The sequence below is a fragment of the Ursus americanus genome, chromosome X (assembly GCF_024610735.1).
Source record: "Ursus americanus isolate L20-20 chromosome X, mUrsAme1.1.p, whole genome shotgun sequence".
Taxonomy (NCBI): domain Eukaryota; kingdom Metazoa; phylum Chordata; class Mammalia; order Carnivora; family Ursidae; genus Ursus; species Ursus americanus.
The window spans coordinates 82,119,016-82,136,048 of NC_142164.1; the positions used below are offsets into that span (position 1 = coordinate 82,119,016).

At 54.6% G+C, this 17,033-nt stretch overlaps 1 protein-coding gene and 1 long non-coding RNA gene across 5 annotated transcripts in view; one reads left to right on the forward strand and one right to left on the reverse strand.

The window, feature by feature from the left end:
• Positions 1–12,462, forward strand: part of LOC123790891 (uncharacterized) — a 91,887-nt gene extending 79,425 nt beyond the window's left edge. Inside the window, exons 2-7 of one of the 4 annotated variants that reach the window (XR_015723440.1) lie at positions 7,652–7,807; positions 9,239–9,663; positions 9,892–10,138; positions 10,269–11,044; positions 11,383–12,133; positions 12,323–12,462. This is a non-coding gene — a long non-coding RNA (uncharacterized LOC123790891). Of the gene's footprint in view, positions 1–7,651; positions 7,808–9,238; positions 10,139–10,268; positions 11,045–11,382; positions 12,134–12,322 lie in introns of all 4 variants that reach the window. The other 3 variants (XR_015723438.1, XR_015723441.1, XR_015723439.1) reach the window with 3 other exon arrangements.
• On the reverse strand, positions 1,071–14,808 carry SUV39H1 (SUV39H1 histone lysine methyltransferase). Its single transcript, XM_045795467.2, has 6 exons — positions 14,512–14,808; positions 12,299–12,444; positions 10,397–11,059; positions 4,012–4,158; positions 3,800–3,929; positions 1,071–3,082 (listed from the first exon to the last, which is right to left on the reverse strand). Exons 1-6 carry the CDS (start codon positions 14,528–14,530, stop codon positions 2,949–2,951), a joined length of 1,239 nt encoding a protein of 412 aa, XP_045651423.1. The 5' UTR covers positions 14,531–14,808; the 3' UTR covers positions 1,071–2,948.
• Positions 14,809–17,033: the final 2,225 nt, after the last annotated feature.

Genomic DNA, 17,033 nt, shown 5'->3' on the forward strand with positions numbered 1-17,033 from the left:
TGGTTTCGCAGGCTTGGAATTCTCTGAACAGGGTCTGTTTCTGGACTGTGAGATCTCTATGCTTTTTGGGGTCTGCGCCTAAGACCTGAGTCTCTGAGTTGTTTGTGGCACTCTGTCGTAGGAAGAGGTCTCTGGGATGTTTAGTGCTCTACTTTCCAGGGTGTCTCTGGGCAGCCTGGGGGTCTGTGTCCAAGGTATGAAGATTCAGAATCATTTAGGGAACTGTGCTCTGAGTGTGTCTCATTTGGGCAGTCTGTGTCCGGGGTGTCACATCTCCATTTTGGGGGGTCTGCCCCAGGATATGAGGTCTCCAAACGGTTTGGGAGTTGACAGTCAGGGTGTGAAGGCTCCGAATAGCTTGGGTAGCAGTATCCCAGGTTGTGAGATGTTTGTGTACCTCTAACCCAGGAAGCTCATTCTCTGATGTGGTTTGGGCTCTGAATCCCAGCGTATGAGGGGACTTTCGAGGTCTTGAAGCTCTTGGGGAGTCCGTCCCATAGTTCCAGTGCAGCCTCTGAGTTAATTGGGGTCTGCGTCCAGGTGCGAGGTCTCAGAGCTGCTCAGAGATAGGTATCCCAGGAAGTGAGGTCTCAGAGGTCTAGGGTCAATAACCGGGTATCATGAGGTCTATGAGCTGTTTGTAAGCCTGTGTCCTAGGTGCCCTGTGATGTCTCTGAGCCACTTAGGATTTTGTCACCTGTGTGTGAGGTCTTCAAAATAGGTATCTGTGTCACTGCACATGACATCTCTTGAACAGAGCAAAGGACACTGGCTCACACTCCAACTCTGGGGCGATGAAAACAAGTTTATTGGAAATGTTATCTCTGGTCTCTGCTTTCTACCCTGGCACACACATACACTCAAATCTCTGCAGAAAAAGCTTCCCCCAATATGCAGAGACTTTTCTCTTTGCAGTAGATAGGTTTTGGGTTCAAAGCCTCTAAGAGCAGGGAGGGTCCAGCTCGAATCGTATCGTATTTCTATATTTCTACTGTATTTCTCTTATTTTTGCTTATGACAAGTGACAATGGTTTGTTCATTTAGACAGCAATAGATTTAGTTTCTTTTTTTTAAGATTTATTTATTTGAGAGAGAGAGAGAGGGAGTGCACGCCAGTGAGCAGCAGGGAGGGGCAGAGGGAGAGAAAACCTCAAGTGGACTCTGCACTGAACACAGAGCCCGACACAGGGCTCCATCTCGCAACCCCAAGATCATGACCTGAGTTGAAACCAAGAGTCAGACGCTCGGCCGACTGCGCCACCCAGGTGCCCCAGATTTAGTTTGCTTTTTCGGTGCAGTTTAAAAGTTCAGTTCAAAAAGCAAGCTTCTTTTAGGTCACGATGTATGATGATGGTGCAAGTGGTTCCTTGTGGGGAGCGTTACGGCAGATGGCTGCGGTCTGAGGGAAAATGTTCCTGGGCACCCCAGCGCCCACCCTCTCGTGCCCCCAACCCCCACCTTCCCAAGGTCTGCAATCCCCACACCTTGGTTTGTTCAGTCATTGATTTGTTTTATTGATGCCCACCCCAGGCGAGGTAGGGCCAAGGGATATACAAGAGGAGAATCAGATTCAGTCCATGCCTGAAGGTCAGTCTGGGGGCAGGGAGCACGGACACAAACAATCACACAGACACACACACAGATCTGGCATCTGGTGGCAGGGCACACAGTCTCACGTAGGGGCACTCTGAGCACAGGTAGTCAGGGAAGGCTTCCTAGAGAAGACCTCATTGGGGAAGCAAGGGGCAAGGCAGCCATCAGAGCCTTTGCCTTGTGTCTATTTGTGGGCAGGTCACTTTTGAGACCAGTGGACCCAAGGTGAGTGCAGAGGGCTTGGGGGCTGGGGCTGGCAGGCGGCAGAGGCTTCCCTCTCACCTTACCACACCCTCACAGGTAAACCAGGCCTGCACCCCTGCCATTCTTCGCCTCTACTTGGCCTTCTGCCACATGTGCCCTTTCCTGGGGTCCACCTCCGTAGTTTTCAAGGCTTCCCTGAGACAATCCACGTGGATCAGGTGCTCTGCCCAGTGCCTGGCACCTCATCAACACCCCCATCAATGCACATTTTTGTCCTAAGTGCTATCTACAGCCTAGCTAGGGCTTGGTGCCAGCTCTAAGAAGTCCCAGCAGTCGTCACGCCCCAGGTCAGGGCTCCCAGCACCCTCCACTCTCTCAAGAGCCCTGGGCGCCTTTCTATATGCGCTCCCAGAGGCAGACTTCAGACCCAGCCCACCTTAAGGGCTGGCAAAGTCCGGACTGCCTTGCTCACTGGTCAGTGGGCCATGAGCACCCACTCCTCTTCCAGTGGCATAGGAGTGTCCACTTCTCAGATGTGCAACCCTGAAAAAGAGACCCTAAGGCTCTTAGGCCCAACACTAGCTGGCACAGGAGCAGGAGCAGAAACCAGCCGCAGCCCCAGCCCTGGAGATCCCCTTTCTTTCACTTGCACAAAGTTTCTGTGGTAGGGGAAACAAGAGAGCCGGGAACTCGGGGCTCTGATGTCAGCCTGCCCTGAGGCTGCTTCCCCACACCCTTGGGGCAGTAGGGAGAGGGCCTGCAACAGACCCCTCAAGCTCCAGGCAGAAGCAGGTGCAAAAATAAACATCCTTCCATTCTGGGGCCAGGCTGGGGCTCACCCCTTGGACCTCCTTGATAGGCCATGAATCTCAACCGCAGAAAGTCCTGGTGTTGAAAAATTACTTCTGAAGGTGGGTGGGGGTAAGTGCAACCCACAGATGGGGCTGGGACGGGGAAAGGGGACTCCTAGAGTCAGTCAGTCCTCACCGCAACCCCACATCCCCAAGCAAGGGGCAGGTGGGGGCAGGTGGGGGCAGGCAGAGGCAGGTAGGAGGCCCTGGCAGTCATTCCTTAACAGGAGGGCAGCGGTGGGTGGGTGGGGCGGGCGGCTTTAGGCCCCCACTGGCAGTCTGGCCTCAGACTTCAAAGGGCTAGAAGAGGTATTTGCGGCAGGATTCAGTCCCACACTTGCATTCAATACGGACCCGCTTCTTGGGGGAGCCGGGGAGCCCGGCCAGGCCAAAGTTGGAGTCCATGCGGGTGCTCTCCATGTCCACGGGGTCCACTGTGGAGTCACAGCCAGGGAGGGCGGGGGGGGAGGGGACTTGTTAGAAGGCCAAGGTGAAGTGTCCCGCTGCCCTTTTCACCACGAGACCCAGGAATCTTGGGTGCTAGGAGCACATCTGGGATTTGGGTCAGGAGGGGGTTGTAGGGTTGGTGGTTTGGGGATAGGGCCAGGGCTCAGCACTGGAGGGGTGTTCAGGAGTTGGGAAGATGGCCAGGGGTTGGGAGGGAGGCAGGGGGCTGTCAGGGGAAGGGCCAAGTCAGACAGAAGTCAGGAATGGTCACCTACACATCCAGAGGGGCACCTGAACTCTCCTGTCAAAGATTCCCCGCACTTAAGTGTCTCAGAGGTGGCTAGTTTGTCAAGAAGAGGATTGGCTGGAGGCCACAGGAGTGTCCGGATGCTTGGAATGAGCCAGGCCAGGGGGTTAGGAGTGGGGAGGGTTGGGAGGACTGGGGAAATTCAGATGAGTCAGGAGGGGTGTCTTAACTCTTAAGCCAAACATCCTCCCCAGGAGTCTTGGGAGAAGTCTGTATGAGTATCTCAGGGCCGGGGCCCAGGGGTTGGAAATGAGGGGACCCCCAAGAGGTAGGCAGAGGTCCAGGAGTCCCGATGGGACACTAGGAGTCAGGAAGAGCATCTTAAAGCTCCTCAGGGAGGGGTCCTTGTGTCCCATGTCACTGTGTGCCCCTGCCCCCAGTCCCTTGCCACCCCCACCTTGCATGTTGTAATCAAAGGTGAGCTCCTCGCCTGCCCGGATGGTTCTTGTGGCAAAGAAAGCGATGCGGGGCAGTCGCTCATCAAGGTTGTCTATGAAGACGTTGTACACCTGGAGGTTGGGGTCACACTAGGCGAAAAAGAACAGCAGGTGGGTGAGGAGGGGCCCCAGCCTGCTCCTCCCGACCCCCGCCCGCCTGCGGGATACCCACACTGTGGTTGACAAAGTGGGAGATGTTGCCGTAATAGGCGGCATCCACGGTGTACACGTCCTCCACGTAGTCCAGGTCGAAGAGGTAGGTGGCGCCCTGGCGGTCGTAGATCTGGCCCCGCCGCTCCGCCTCCTCTGAGGTAATGATCTGGGGAAAGGGCCGAGGGGCAGGGGAGAATGGCCAAGGAGGCTCAGGACCACCAGCATAGCTCCTGACCCCCCCACCTGAGCCCCCCTGGGCCGGAAGAACAAACGAGCAGAGCTGTGGCCGGCTCAGCGGGGCTAGCAGGTATGGACATGTGGGGGCCGCAATGCAGAGGGTCTGTCAGCGCCCTGAGAGGGGGGCTGGGCCGCAGCTGCCCGCCACCCATCCCCCCTCAGGCCTCTAGATGGCATGGTGTCTCGCAATGGTGCCCAGAGGCTGGCCACAAGGTCCAGCAGTGAGAGAGAAAGAGACCCGCAGGGAGACACGGTGAGGAGATCAAGGGCAAGAAAAGGAGCCAGGGCTCACAGAGAGCGGTGGCTGTTTGGGGGAGAAAGGGAGAGGCTGCAAGAGAGCCCGAGGTGCTGCGGGACCCCAGCACAAGAGAAGGCGCCAGCGCTGGGCTGCGCGCCAGGCAGTGAGGAGGACCCGGAGAGGAGAAAGCAGCCTGGACCCGTGGGAAAGGGAGATGGAAGGAAGGGGAGACAGACTCAGGCAAGTGAGCTGGAGGCAGAGACTTAGAAACTGACAGAATCGTTAATATGAAAGACCCTGGTCCAGAGAGATCAAGACCCTTGCTGAGAGTCTGGGATGGCAAGAACAAAGCGAAGGCCAAAATCTCAGACAGAAGATGAAAGAAAGGCGGCAAGAGCACGGGGGAGAGCTCTCCCTCAGCCCTGATGCCTCACGGTGCCAGCAACTGGGATCTAAGACAGCAGCAGGCACTTCCTCTCCCCAGCTGGGTCCCTGGCTGTCCCAGAAAGCCCCTGCCTCTCTGCCCCTCATGTGCCCTCTTCCCCCTGGGCCAACCACCACAGACTTCTGGTAATCCCCCAGCAGAGCCAACTATGCCCGACTCTGGGGGAGGGTCCCATGGGACCCAAGACTGCCCCCTCCTCAGCCTAGGGTGCCTCCAGACCAGGGCAGATCTCCTTCTCCACTCCTGGGCTTCCTGCTACCCTGGCCCACCCCTCGGAGGCAAGTGCCTGCACAGTGCAAAGCAGAAATGCCAAAGTACCCCTTGTTTTCACTCTGCTGCCTAGCCCAGTGACCTATCCTCTGTCCCGCGGTGGTCCTAGAGGCGACTCCCACACTCTCTCCCCCCCACACCCCTTCTTCCCTCTCCTTTCATCAGAGACCTGCTGGCCACCACCACCCCTGCCACACCACGCAAACCCCGACCAGCCCTGGCTTACTTCCTCCCTCACCCTCATGCCAGCCACGACCACCCTCCATTTCCTCTACCAGGATGGCCAAGTCCTCACGGTCTCCTCCCTGCCTCTTACACCAGCACCTCCAGCCTCCGCTCCCGGCCAAATCCACATCAGCACCTTGAGAAGACCAAGGTCTACCCCTCGGACCACAGGGCTCACTGCCCCGCACTCTGGCTCCCTTCCGAGAAATCTGGCTCACCCACACTCCAAATTCATGTTTGTTTGTTCACTGGTTTATTTAGCAAATTTTTAGGAGGCCTACCCTGTGCCTGGTGCCCGCACTCACGGGCCCGTGTCTGCAGGGGGAGACACAGGGGACCAGGCTGGGGGCCGCTCTGCAGTCCCAGGTGGGTCAGGGGAGACAAGAGGAACCAGGCTTGGTCCTGACCCTCTGGGGTCACAGTCCAGTGACAGAGAGATGGACTCAGATACCCGCAGTGCAAGATGCTGATCAGAAAACCCAGTGCTGGGGCACCTGGGTGGCACAGCGGTTAAGCGTCTGCCTTCGGCTCAGGGCGTGATCCCGGCGTTATGGGATCGAGCCCCACATCAGGCTCTTCCGCTATGAGCCTGCTTCTTCCTCTCCCACTCCCCCTGCTTGTGTTCCCTCTCTCGCTGGCTGTCTCTCTCTCTGTCGAATAAATAAATAAAATCTTAAAAAAAAAAAAAAAGAAAACCCAGTGCTTAGAGTTCCAGGGGCAGCAAAAAAGCAACACACCACCTAAAGCAAGCTCCGGGTCACAAAAGGGCCTTGCCACCAGGCTAAAGAGTGGGGACTCTCTCCTGAGGGACACAACAGGAGCCACAGAAGTGTTCTGAGGAGGAGGACATCAAGGTCAGTCTCCTGCCACCTCCCGAGAACACACGCTCCTTGTGGCGTCCGCACAGCAGACCTCCCTTCTCTGCAGCCTTCCTGAACCTGCCGATCCCCAGTGGGATCCCCAGTGGCCGTGAGGAGGCTGCTCGCTCCCTGAAGCTCTCGGAAGGCCTGGGCCCAAAGGGCGGCCTCCGCTGGCCGGCGAGCATGCCTGGTGGTATCTGAGCCAGCATGCTCTTTCCACATCCTCCTTGCTCTCCAGCTTCCCGCCTGTCCCGCCTCTACCTGCTCCCCAAGTCACGAAGAGTGAGTCATGCGGTGAGCCCTCCAGGGCACAAACCGTTCCTTCTCCCACCTTCTTTCCAGCCCCACTCTGTAAGGGCGGGTCTACCCTGAAAATTTGGGAACAGAGTAGGCCACGTCCCTGCTCCCCAGCAGCTCTCCAGAACGACCAGGGAAGACAGATGGGCTATAGGTTGGCAGCCTGGAAAGGGTGTTGACCGTGAACAGGACCCAGAAGACTCAGAGTCCAGCCGCTGCCCTGCCCCCATCTGGATATGGGATCCTGAATGTTCTCTCCTTCTGCCTATTTCCTCAGCCAAAAAAACAAAAAACAAAAAACCCTCCACCAGGTCTGGCAGCACACCAGTTTTAGACACTTGGGCCTTTTTTTACCCACTTTAGTAGCTTGGTGACTCTGAGCACGTTACTATCGGTCTCTGGGCCTCAGCTCTCCTCTGTGGAATGGGGATGACAATGACGGTAACACTGACCTGAAAGGAGCCGTTGTAAAGCACCAGCGCAATCAGGGCTGTGAAAGAGGTTTCTGTTCCTGACACTGAGCACTGTTAGGAAAGGTTATGTACCAGTCTTATCCCAGCCAAACACGCTCCCTTATTTTTATGTGCCCTTTGCCAAGAAAGGAAACACTGCTAATTAAATGATGACGCACCGTCATTTAATTAAACTAATTAAGTGAGACGCACCTTCATTTCGCTGTTGGTAAAATATGAAGCAAGCGCAGGTCTTAGAATGGATAAGCTAGGCTGGGTGAGGGTGGATATTCTGATGGAGCGTGGAAGGGTGCAAAGGAGAGGACGGGCAGCTCGCATGGAGGGACGGTTGGTGCAGAGGTTGGGAAGGTGGACGTTGTGTCCAGATTGTAGAAGGGTAGCTTGGCGACCAGACAGGGGTGCATGCCCTTGATTATGTGACACTAGGGAGGGTCTGGGACAGCGCCATGTAACTGAGTAAATGAATTCGCCTATAACGAAATCTACGAATATTCACCCCACGTGGGATAACTAGATTACAAATCGACCCAGATCAGGTCTGGTTGGGTTTTCTAGCCAAATGGGTTACCAAAGACTTTGGGTTTTCTAAGCATTTTGGATTTTCTGAATTTTAGACTGTGATGGCTAACATTTATTGAAGACTTACTGTTCAAGGGCTTCTTCCGAGTGCTTCACACATCATAACTCATTTAATTCTTGTAACAAGTGAATGATGTGGGTGCTATTACCATTCCCATTCTACAGACTGGAAAACTGAGACACAAAGAAGGGTAAGTGACTGCTGCTGAGTGGTGGAGCTCGGCTCCAACCTCCTGACCATTTGGCTGTGCTGGCTCCTCACAAGGGATGCACGAAAAGGAGTTTGGCTTTGGCATTATCTGGGGGCCTGTGGTGCCATCACGAGGTCCCACAGGTCTGACAGTGTCAGAAGCGGGCCTGGAAGTCACAGAATGTGGCAGGAGGGAGGCTAAGAAATAGCTTCAGGGAAGTGTGTGTGGAGCAGGAAGAGTGGGGACAGGGGTGAGAAGCCATGAAAGCCCCAATGTTTACAGCATGCAACAGTATAGACACTAGAGAAGAACAGCCAAACAGCACCCTGACCAGGGGCCTCTGGGATACTTGGGGGCTGTGGGCTCTCCCCCCTCCACCTGTCGGGATCCTCTGTGTTATAAAGAGCTTCTCCTCGAGATTGTCAGTACAGTGAGGCTGGAGACACTCCCTTCTCTGGACTCCCTCTAGAACTCGCGGGCTCCTGTGGGGGCTGGACACCTCCTTCAGACTGTCAGGGGCTCTGTAGTGTGCACACGTCCTCCTTCAGACTGGTGACACCCCTCTAGGCTGTTAACATCTCCTGCACTGTTAGTATCCCTCTGAAGTCTGGAAACCTCCCCCAGAGTGTCAGGACACTGAGGGTGTGGACACTTTCTCCAGGCTGTCAGAGTTCTCTTAGGTGTAGACCTGATCTCCTTCAGACTGTCCCGATCCCTCTGGGGTGAAGACGCTTCTTTTTCCTGTCAGGACAGTGTGGGTATGGACACTTCCTAAGGTGGACTGCCGGGTCCTGTGGAGTGTGGAGAGTTCACTCTTCCTCCAGGTCACTCTGGGACGGAGACACCTCCTCCCACAAATTGTCAGGACCCCTGCCCCAGACTGCCAAGAACCCTCTGGGGTGTGGCCACCTTCTCCTTCCTCCAGACTGGCAGGTCCTTTGATGTGTGGACATTTCTTCCACCAGACTGTCAGGATTATCTGAGTGTAGACTTCCTGTCTAGACAGTCAGGGTCCTCTGAAGCATGGACTGCTCTGCCTCTAGACTGTCTCTGCCCCCGGGGGCTAGGACTCTCTCGACGTTATGGTTCATTATCGGGAGTCTCTCCTCTATACCAATGTCATTACTACAGTGTGGACACCTTCAGGAGTGCGTCCCTTAGGCCAATTTCTGTCACTTCCCAACCACATCACAGCCCTAAGAGACTTCTAGAAATATGAACGTATTTGGGATTGTCACCATGACAACACACTCATGGATTTAAATGGTCAAGGTCCAGGGATGTTAATTGTTCCCCGATGCAGGAGATGGTCCTACATAAAAAGAACTGCTCCACCCCAAGTGCACACCACATCCTACCTTAGAACATGACACTTGCCGTTATGGACACCTGGTTACTCACACACACACACTCCTTTTGTTTCCCACCTAGGCGCATGGCTGAGTCACACTTCCCAGCCTCCCTTGCACCAAGGTAAGGTCAGTGACTCGGTTCCAGCCAGTGTGGGCAGAAGTGATGGGCACTGTGTCCAAGCCTGGCCCATGAGCAACCCCCACTTCGACCCCGACTCTCAGCCCACTTGCCAGCAGTGCTGAGCGAGGATCAGGGCAGCGCTAAGGCACAGCAAAGGCACAAGAGGAAAGGAGCCTGGGCTCCATGCCACTGTGTGGAAGGACACTACCCAGATCCCCACGCTGGACTTACACAAGAGCAACGAGACTTCTAATGTGTGAAGCCACTAAGATCTGGGGGTTGTAAGGGATGGCGGCTAGCCTGCGGAACACAGCTGACCCTTGAACAACACAGGTTTGAACTATGCGGGCCCACTTCCATGCAGATTTGATAAATACAGTACTGTAAGTGTTATTTTCTCAACATTTTCTTTTCTCTAGCTGACTTCATTGTAAGAATATAATACAAGTAACATATAAAATATATAAAATATAAACAGTATCAATCCACTGTTTATGTTATCAGTGAGGTCAACAGGAGGCTACTAGTAGCTAAGTTTCTGGGGAGTCAAAAGTTATAGGCAGATTTAACTACATGGGGTCGGCACCCCTAACCCCCCCATGTTGTTCCAGGGTCAACTGACTCCTGCAAGTCTGGAGGAAGAGGCAGCCAACGTAAGGCATGTCTCCGTCCTACTCCAGAGTGTTCGTGTTCAGATTAGCAAGGGCGCTCCTCCTGGTCACACACTGCTCGGTGGTAAGCCGAACCCTTGCGAAATGAGAAGTAGTGCCTTCCCAGGTGCCGAAACCCTACGCAGAGCACACGGCCTGTTAAAAGAAACGCTGCCTGGATTTCAGTTCCCGCTTTCGTCTTTGCCAGGTACCCTTATGAGGTCAACCCAGTCCAGAAGTATTTCGCCGTTCTTTCAACTACCAGCTTGAAATGCACGCCCCTGCCAGGATGCCCCTGTCACACTCAGGTTAACCGCCCCCCACCTTTCCCCGGACAGGAAAAGCAGGAAGTTGCAGGCACACACTGAGGAGAGCTGGGCGCGCATGATGGGAACATACAGTGGGAAGAGCTGCCCGCGCACACACGCGCGCGCACGCACACTCACGTCGGGTCCCGGCTCCCTACCTCTCCCACGTACTCCATGACGAAGCTGTTCTTGCGGATCTTCTCCAGCGTGCGGACGCCCCAGCCACGCCCGTCATCCGTGCGGAAGATGCAGAGGTCATAGCGGATGCCCTTCTGTACCACGCGGTTGGGGCAGTCATGGCCGCAGCGGCAGCGGGAGTTGCACTCGTAGATGGGCAGCCCGGCGCGGAGCCGCACCTGACCCTGGTCATTGTAGGCAAACTTGTGCAGGGACGCCCCGGGGCAGCAGCCTCCAGCGGGGGCCCACAGACAGTCCTGGCACTCACAGCCCACCGCCACCTGGTTGAGGGTGATGCCCTCACCCACACGGTACTCATTGATGTATACGAAAGCCCGCGGGGGGCCGTCCAGGTCCACCTCGTTCTCCACGGTGATGCGTCCCAGGTGGCTGCGCTTGGCATTGAGCTCCTGCTCCCAGCGCCGGAGCGCCCGCCTCTGCTTGGCCTTCTGTACCAGGTAGTTGGCCAAGCTTGGGTCCAGGTGCCGGGGAGGCTTTGACCGGTGGTGCCGGCGGAGCAGCTCCCTTTCTAAGTCCTTGTGGAACTGCTTGAGAATGCGCACGCACTTGAGATTCTGCCGTGGCTCCCAGGTGCTCTCTGAGTCTGGGTATCCACGCCATTTTACCAGGTAATACTCTTGTTCCTGTTGGGGGGACCAGGGGATGGGGGCACCATAAGTGGGGATACCCCGGGCCCCGCCCTTGTGTGACTTCCATCCCAAACCCGGTGGACAACAACCAAACCACTCCCGGCGCCTTTTCTGGAATGACTCCATGCGGTGGTTACAAAGCATGGGCTCTAGCCTGAGGATCCCTAGGTTCAAATCCCATGCTCCCCCTTACTACTGCCTAAATTCCAAGTTTTAATTTAACCTACTCCCTCCTGTCTTCCCTCTCATCAGCTCCCTCCTTCTACCTGTTCAGGCCCCAACTCTTGGGAGTCACAACCTTGACTTCTTTTTCTCAGTCCCCACATCCACCCTCAGCAAATCCTGTCAGCCTCACCTTCAAACTACGTCCAGAATCCAACCACTTCAAACCATCATCACTGACACCCCCATCACTGCTCGCCTGGATTACGGTAGCAGACCCCCTCACTGGTCTCCCCAGTTCCACCCTTGCCCCCTACAGTCTGTTCTCCACTCAGCAGGCAGAAGGATCTTTTCTTGCAGAGAGCAGCTACAGGATACAATTTAACCACACAGATTCTACAGGGAGACACACTGGATACAAATGCTGAATCTGCAGCTCCTTGGATGCGGGGGCCTTAGGCAAGTTATTTACCTCTGCTGACCCTCAGTTTCCTCATCTATAAATGAGAAAAAAAAGCTGACATTTTTCTAGCATTCTGTACGTAGCAGGCACTGTTCTACGTAACGTCTATGTTTTAGTAACTAATTTAACCCTCCCAACTCTGTATGAGCTACATACTACTAGTCATCTCCATTTTACAGATGAGGAAAATGAACCACAGAGAATGTGGGTAAGTACCCCAGGGCTACAGGGCCAAAATTTGAACCCAACCATACTGGCTCCAGTCTGTTCTCTTTATCCTGCTGTTGCCTCCTCTGGCAATGGTAACAGTTCCCATTTCACAGTGCTGCAGGGGGGATTAAACGAGTTTCTGAGAGGAAGTGCCCAGCACACTGAAAATGCTCAATAATTGCTAGCTATCATTGGCTCCCTTCCTGGGCTCAGCACCTCAATCTTTGCAACTGGTTTGTATTCCTATGGAGGTGGGAAGAGAGACTTATTTGGGGATTCATTCTGGCTCCTGCCCCCTTGAGAAAGCCACTTTGTTGGCAGTGGGGGCGGGGGCAAGGGGGTAGTAAGCCAGCTTCCTTGAGACACCCCTGCCCTGGCCACAGTCACCCCAGACTCACGCGGATTTTCTTGTAATCACACAGGTACTCCACTTCAAAGTCATAGAGATTTCTCTTGGAGATGCCGAGGGCAGGGCAGGAGAGCTTGGCCAGGCGGCACAGGTCCTGTAGCTGATTCCAAGAAGACTTGCAACACACATTGCATCCTAGAACAAGGAGACCAGAAAGAACTTACTGGGTATCCTGGTGAAGCCACGGGTCAAAGGGGACCCCAAATCCTCTCTAGGACTTCCAAAGGACTGCCTCAGAGTCCGTGAGATTTAATCCACAGGACTTCCCAATGCTGAGACCCTTCAACAACAAAAATGTACCACTTCTTCAACCCCAGTGCTCATTCCAAGGCCACCCCTGGAGCAGTAGACCTCGAAGTGGGACCTGCGGCATGGACTGTCCTAAAGGAATCTATTCCCAGAGCTTCCAACTCCCTCCACGCTATTCCTAAAACTGCCCCAAACCTGCCTTGGGTTCAGGACCTAATCATCCCTCTCCCCACTTTGCAAAATAAAGAGAACAACCCCCATCTCAGTAGGGTGCATTGCCCCAGGCGAACTGGTGGGGATGGGATTACAACCTCTAGGCACCAAACAAAGGCTTAACTGGAAAGACTGGTCTGGAATCCCTTATCTGAAACTCCTGGGGCTAGTTGTGTTTAGGAATTCAGATTTTGAAGGGGGGGGATTTTTACAAGTGTAGTTCTAGGTATGCCTCAGACACTACCTAATACCCTCAGTGTGGTCAGGGGCATTAAGCCATAATCAAACACATTAATAATTCTGCACCAAAAATCTGAATTTTTACATTAAATAGGAGAAATAAAGAGGCAAGATAGTCCCACTTTATAATCTAGTTTTGCTACTGAATGGTGCCAAACTTAAGTTTTCAGAGCTTTTTAGATTTCAGAATTAGGAATAAGAGATTGTGGAATGGTATTTGATTTCAGGAAGCTTCCTTGAATGATTAGCCTGGGTGCCTTAAACCTGAAAGGTATATTTTTTCACACTGCATTTTGGCTTTCTGTTTCATCTACATTTCTGTGAAGTGTAAAGCCCACCCAGAGGAGTAAGCTCTGAATTTGGGAACTGGCAAAACAGTATAGGTTACTGACTATTGTTTTAAACACACCTGGAATGTTTCTGGGGCTATCAGAAATTTTCAAGATGCGGATTTTTTTTTTTTAAAGGCTTCTGACTCAAGGCACAATGTGCTTTAGAAGCCATTTTATCAAATCATTCCATAGAACACTTATTCCAAATGCAGTGAGTCCTCACCCTGTTTTTAATATTTTATACCTCCCATTACAAAAATCAAACATTTGAACTCATAATGAAATACTGTAGACGTCAACCTGAAAACGTACAAGAGCTTTGCAAAATTATTTCGTGTGCACAACCCCCCCCTCCACTTAGGCAGGCCTAGTGGAGACTCAGCCTGTGCCCACGCTTTCCTCTCCCTATGATGCCTCTCCCTTTCAAACCCCTTAACTTGCATTTGAAACCCACTAAGTGCTCCCAACTAACCTCTCCAGCTGCTGGCTCCGCACTGACCACAGGTGGATTCCTACCCCTGAGAGGTCCCCCTCACACTGTGGAGCCCATCCTCCCCGAACCTTTTCTCCCCCACAGGAGCCCACCCTCCCCAACATACTGGAAAAGTCACCCCTCTTCCCCTGCACACGAGGGAGTCCAGCTCTCCTATTAGAGAAACCCCTTTCCCCTCTTCCCGGGGGAGTCTTCTCCACAGCAAACCCTTTCCCCATGACGCGGAAAGGAGGTACTCTCACCCTGAAGAGTCCTCTGTCCCCCCACTCTGAAAAGGAGGTCCGTCCCCTTCCCTTCCCTCCCCTTCCGGCGTCTCGCGTGGACACCAACCGGGTAACGGTCACCGGCGGCCGATTTTCCCGCGCGCGGGCGCGGCCTCCCCGACAAGACCCCGCGCGTGCGCGCGCCAACCAGTCGCGATCAGAGGCGCGCGCCCCCCTCCCGCGTCCCCACTTAGCCCGGCGCCCGCCGCGTTCCGAGGCACGCGCCCCCTCCCCTCAGCCCCGCCCAGCCCCGCGCGCCAGGCCCGGGCTCCCTGAGCCCCATCCTTTCCGCGCCAGGCTTCCGGCTCCCGGCTCCGTGGCCTCGGACGCCGGGGCCCCGAGCCCGCGACGCCACCCCTCCAGCCCACCCGGCCCGGCCAGCAGGCCCGCGCCGCTGCCGCCACTGCTTCACCTTTTAAATTTTCCGCCATCTTTCCCCACGGCTAACGACATTCGGGCCTAACCGGCCTCGCGAGAAGAGAGCTCGCGCGGGCGTGGCCGAGAACGCGCAGCCTATTGGCCGCGCGGCACCGCGAGCAGCGCCCGCGCGGACCAACCGGCGAGCCGTGACCGGACCCCTCCCCGCCACCCGGCTCGGTCCCGAAGGCGGGTGCTCGCCGGAGCTTTCCCAGAGTGCGTCTGGGCGGCGGCGGCGGCAGCGGCAACTAAGGTTGCCGGAGGCCCTGCCCGTACGCCGGTCTGTCTGTCACGCTGTCAGCCAATCACGTTGTCAGCCAGCCGCACGGGGGATTCTCCGTCCTGTCAGACCCCCAATTACCACCGTCAGTCAGTCGTCACCACATTTTAACCCCAAGCAGGCCGTGACTCCCAAGATGGACTGTCGCCACGTACAGCTGCCCAGCCAGTCCCCAGACTCCAATCAGACAATGGGTCCAGCACCACAGGCAACTGTTTAGTCAGACCCCGGCCCCCCCCCCCCATTCGCACTGTCTGCCAGTCAGCGGCAGCACCCCTTCGAGCCTCGGGCCAGCTGCGAGTCTCTGAAGGCAGACAGACGGCGCTAACAACTACGCTGCGAGCCAGCCTGTCATTCCCTCCGACTGCCCCCTTTTCACAGTCAAGCAGCCGGTCTCTCCATCTACTCGTGCTCCGGGGGCAGCTCTGAAACCCCCAGGGGAAGCCATCGCACAGCCACCGGCCATGGCCTCGGGCGGGCCGTGATTAGGTCAGGACAGGCTGTCATTGTCAGCATCTAACGTCGCCCTCTCAGGCGGACATACTATCCACTGTTAGTTGGCCAATCTTTAATTCCCTCAAGTTACTCCTCCTTCACGCCACGATCAGGCAGTTATTCCCTCAAAGCAAATAGTCACAGCGACTGAAGCCTCCACGCCACCTGACAGTGGGTCAGGGGTCTGTCACTTCTCAGGCGAGGCATGCCCACCATTGGTCAGTCCTCCAGTCAGTCTCCTCTCACCCATGGGGCTCCCTCAGGGCCGCTGTAATTCCAACCTGGTAGGGCCATCCAGTGAGATGGCTACACTGATATTTCAATGGGTCAGGGGCCTGTGACTCGTTCACTGCCCTTCATCGTATTGTCAATCAGCCAGGCAGCTATTCTCAGCATCTGACTGGCCACACGGTCTGTCAAGCATGCTGTGATTTGGCCAGGGTGGACAGTCGCTCACCAGATACAGTTGCCTATCAGGCAGTCGCAGATCTGTCCATCAGTCAGCCTGAAATTCCCTCAGGGTAACCCTCCTTTATACATCATCAGACAGTGTAACATCCAGACACACTCCCTCAGGCCAGATGCGACTCCCAGCATTAGTCAGCCATTCACAACATCCCGCCACCCAGGCGGACAGCAACAGCGCGGGCCATCAGTCAGCCAGCCTGGCAGTCCCTCAGGAGGCTGCCTGTCTTCTACGCTATCAGACCAGCAGCCCCAGCCTGTCCCAGGCGGGCATAATTTAGTTAGATCCTCAGTACCTCACAGCATCAGGAAATGGCACCATCCGTTCCTCAACCCCCCCTCTCCCTGTTGGTCCATGGGTTATGTAGTCAACCAAATGATTATACAGTTTAGCAAATGGTTGTTCTGCCTGCCTGCCTGCCAGCCTAGCTGTGAACTAGTTGGGAGAAATGGCCAGTGAGTCTGAAGTTCCATCACCTCCTGCTTACCATGAATGGACCAACTAGCAGCATATGCTCCACCATGCATCCCCTTCCCTCCCTTATTCCTTCGAGAACACAGTCAGACACTGGGCCTCGCATGCTCCCAGTCTCCCTGGACAAGCAGAACCCTCTTATTCCCAGGAGTCCAGTCCAACCCATAAGAATGGCTTAAGGCATGACTGAAGCTGGAGGGGCTCATGTAGGGGTCTGTGGGTGTTGGGCAAACATCCCTTTGTCAACCTTAAAGAGAAAACTGCCAGTTATTTTACCGGCAAAAGATGGCTTTGTTCAGGAATAGCTGAGAGTTGCAATGCAGGACAAGCAAGCTATGACAAAACCATATGCAAGTCCAATAAACAAAGGAGAGGAACATTATGTTATGGAGGAGGAAGTTGGGAGGGGTTGTTTGGAACAAAAGTCTATTGGAGAAAAGCAAGAGTTCATAGTGATGATGGTTTCGCAGTGGCTCAGTTGCAGGCGTAGTCAGTTTCTTCTAGGAGATACAATGTGTATATTTCCCTGTTGGGGGGCCTGTAACTGACCATTCTTTCCTGTTGAGATACTTCTGTTGGGTCTGTCATTGATACTTTTTGCTATAATGGACATGGAGCAGTAGGTTTCCTCTACCAGCCTCCCCTTCTAGCATCCTGAGTCCATTTTAGTAAGGTTTTCCCTTATTAATTTTTATACCTTGGTCTTCCCCAAACAGTATATATAACAGTATATATAATGTAGTGGGTAAAAAGGCTTGGATCTTGGAGCCTAGCTACCTGGGTATAAATCCCAGCTCCACCA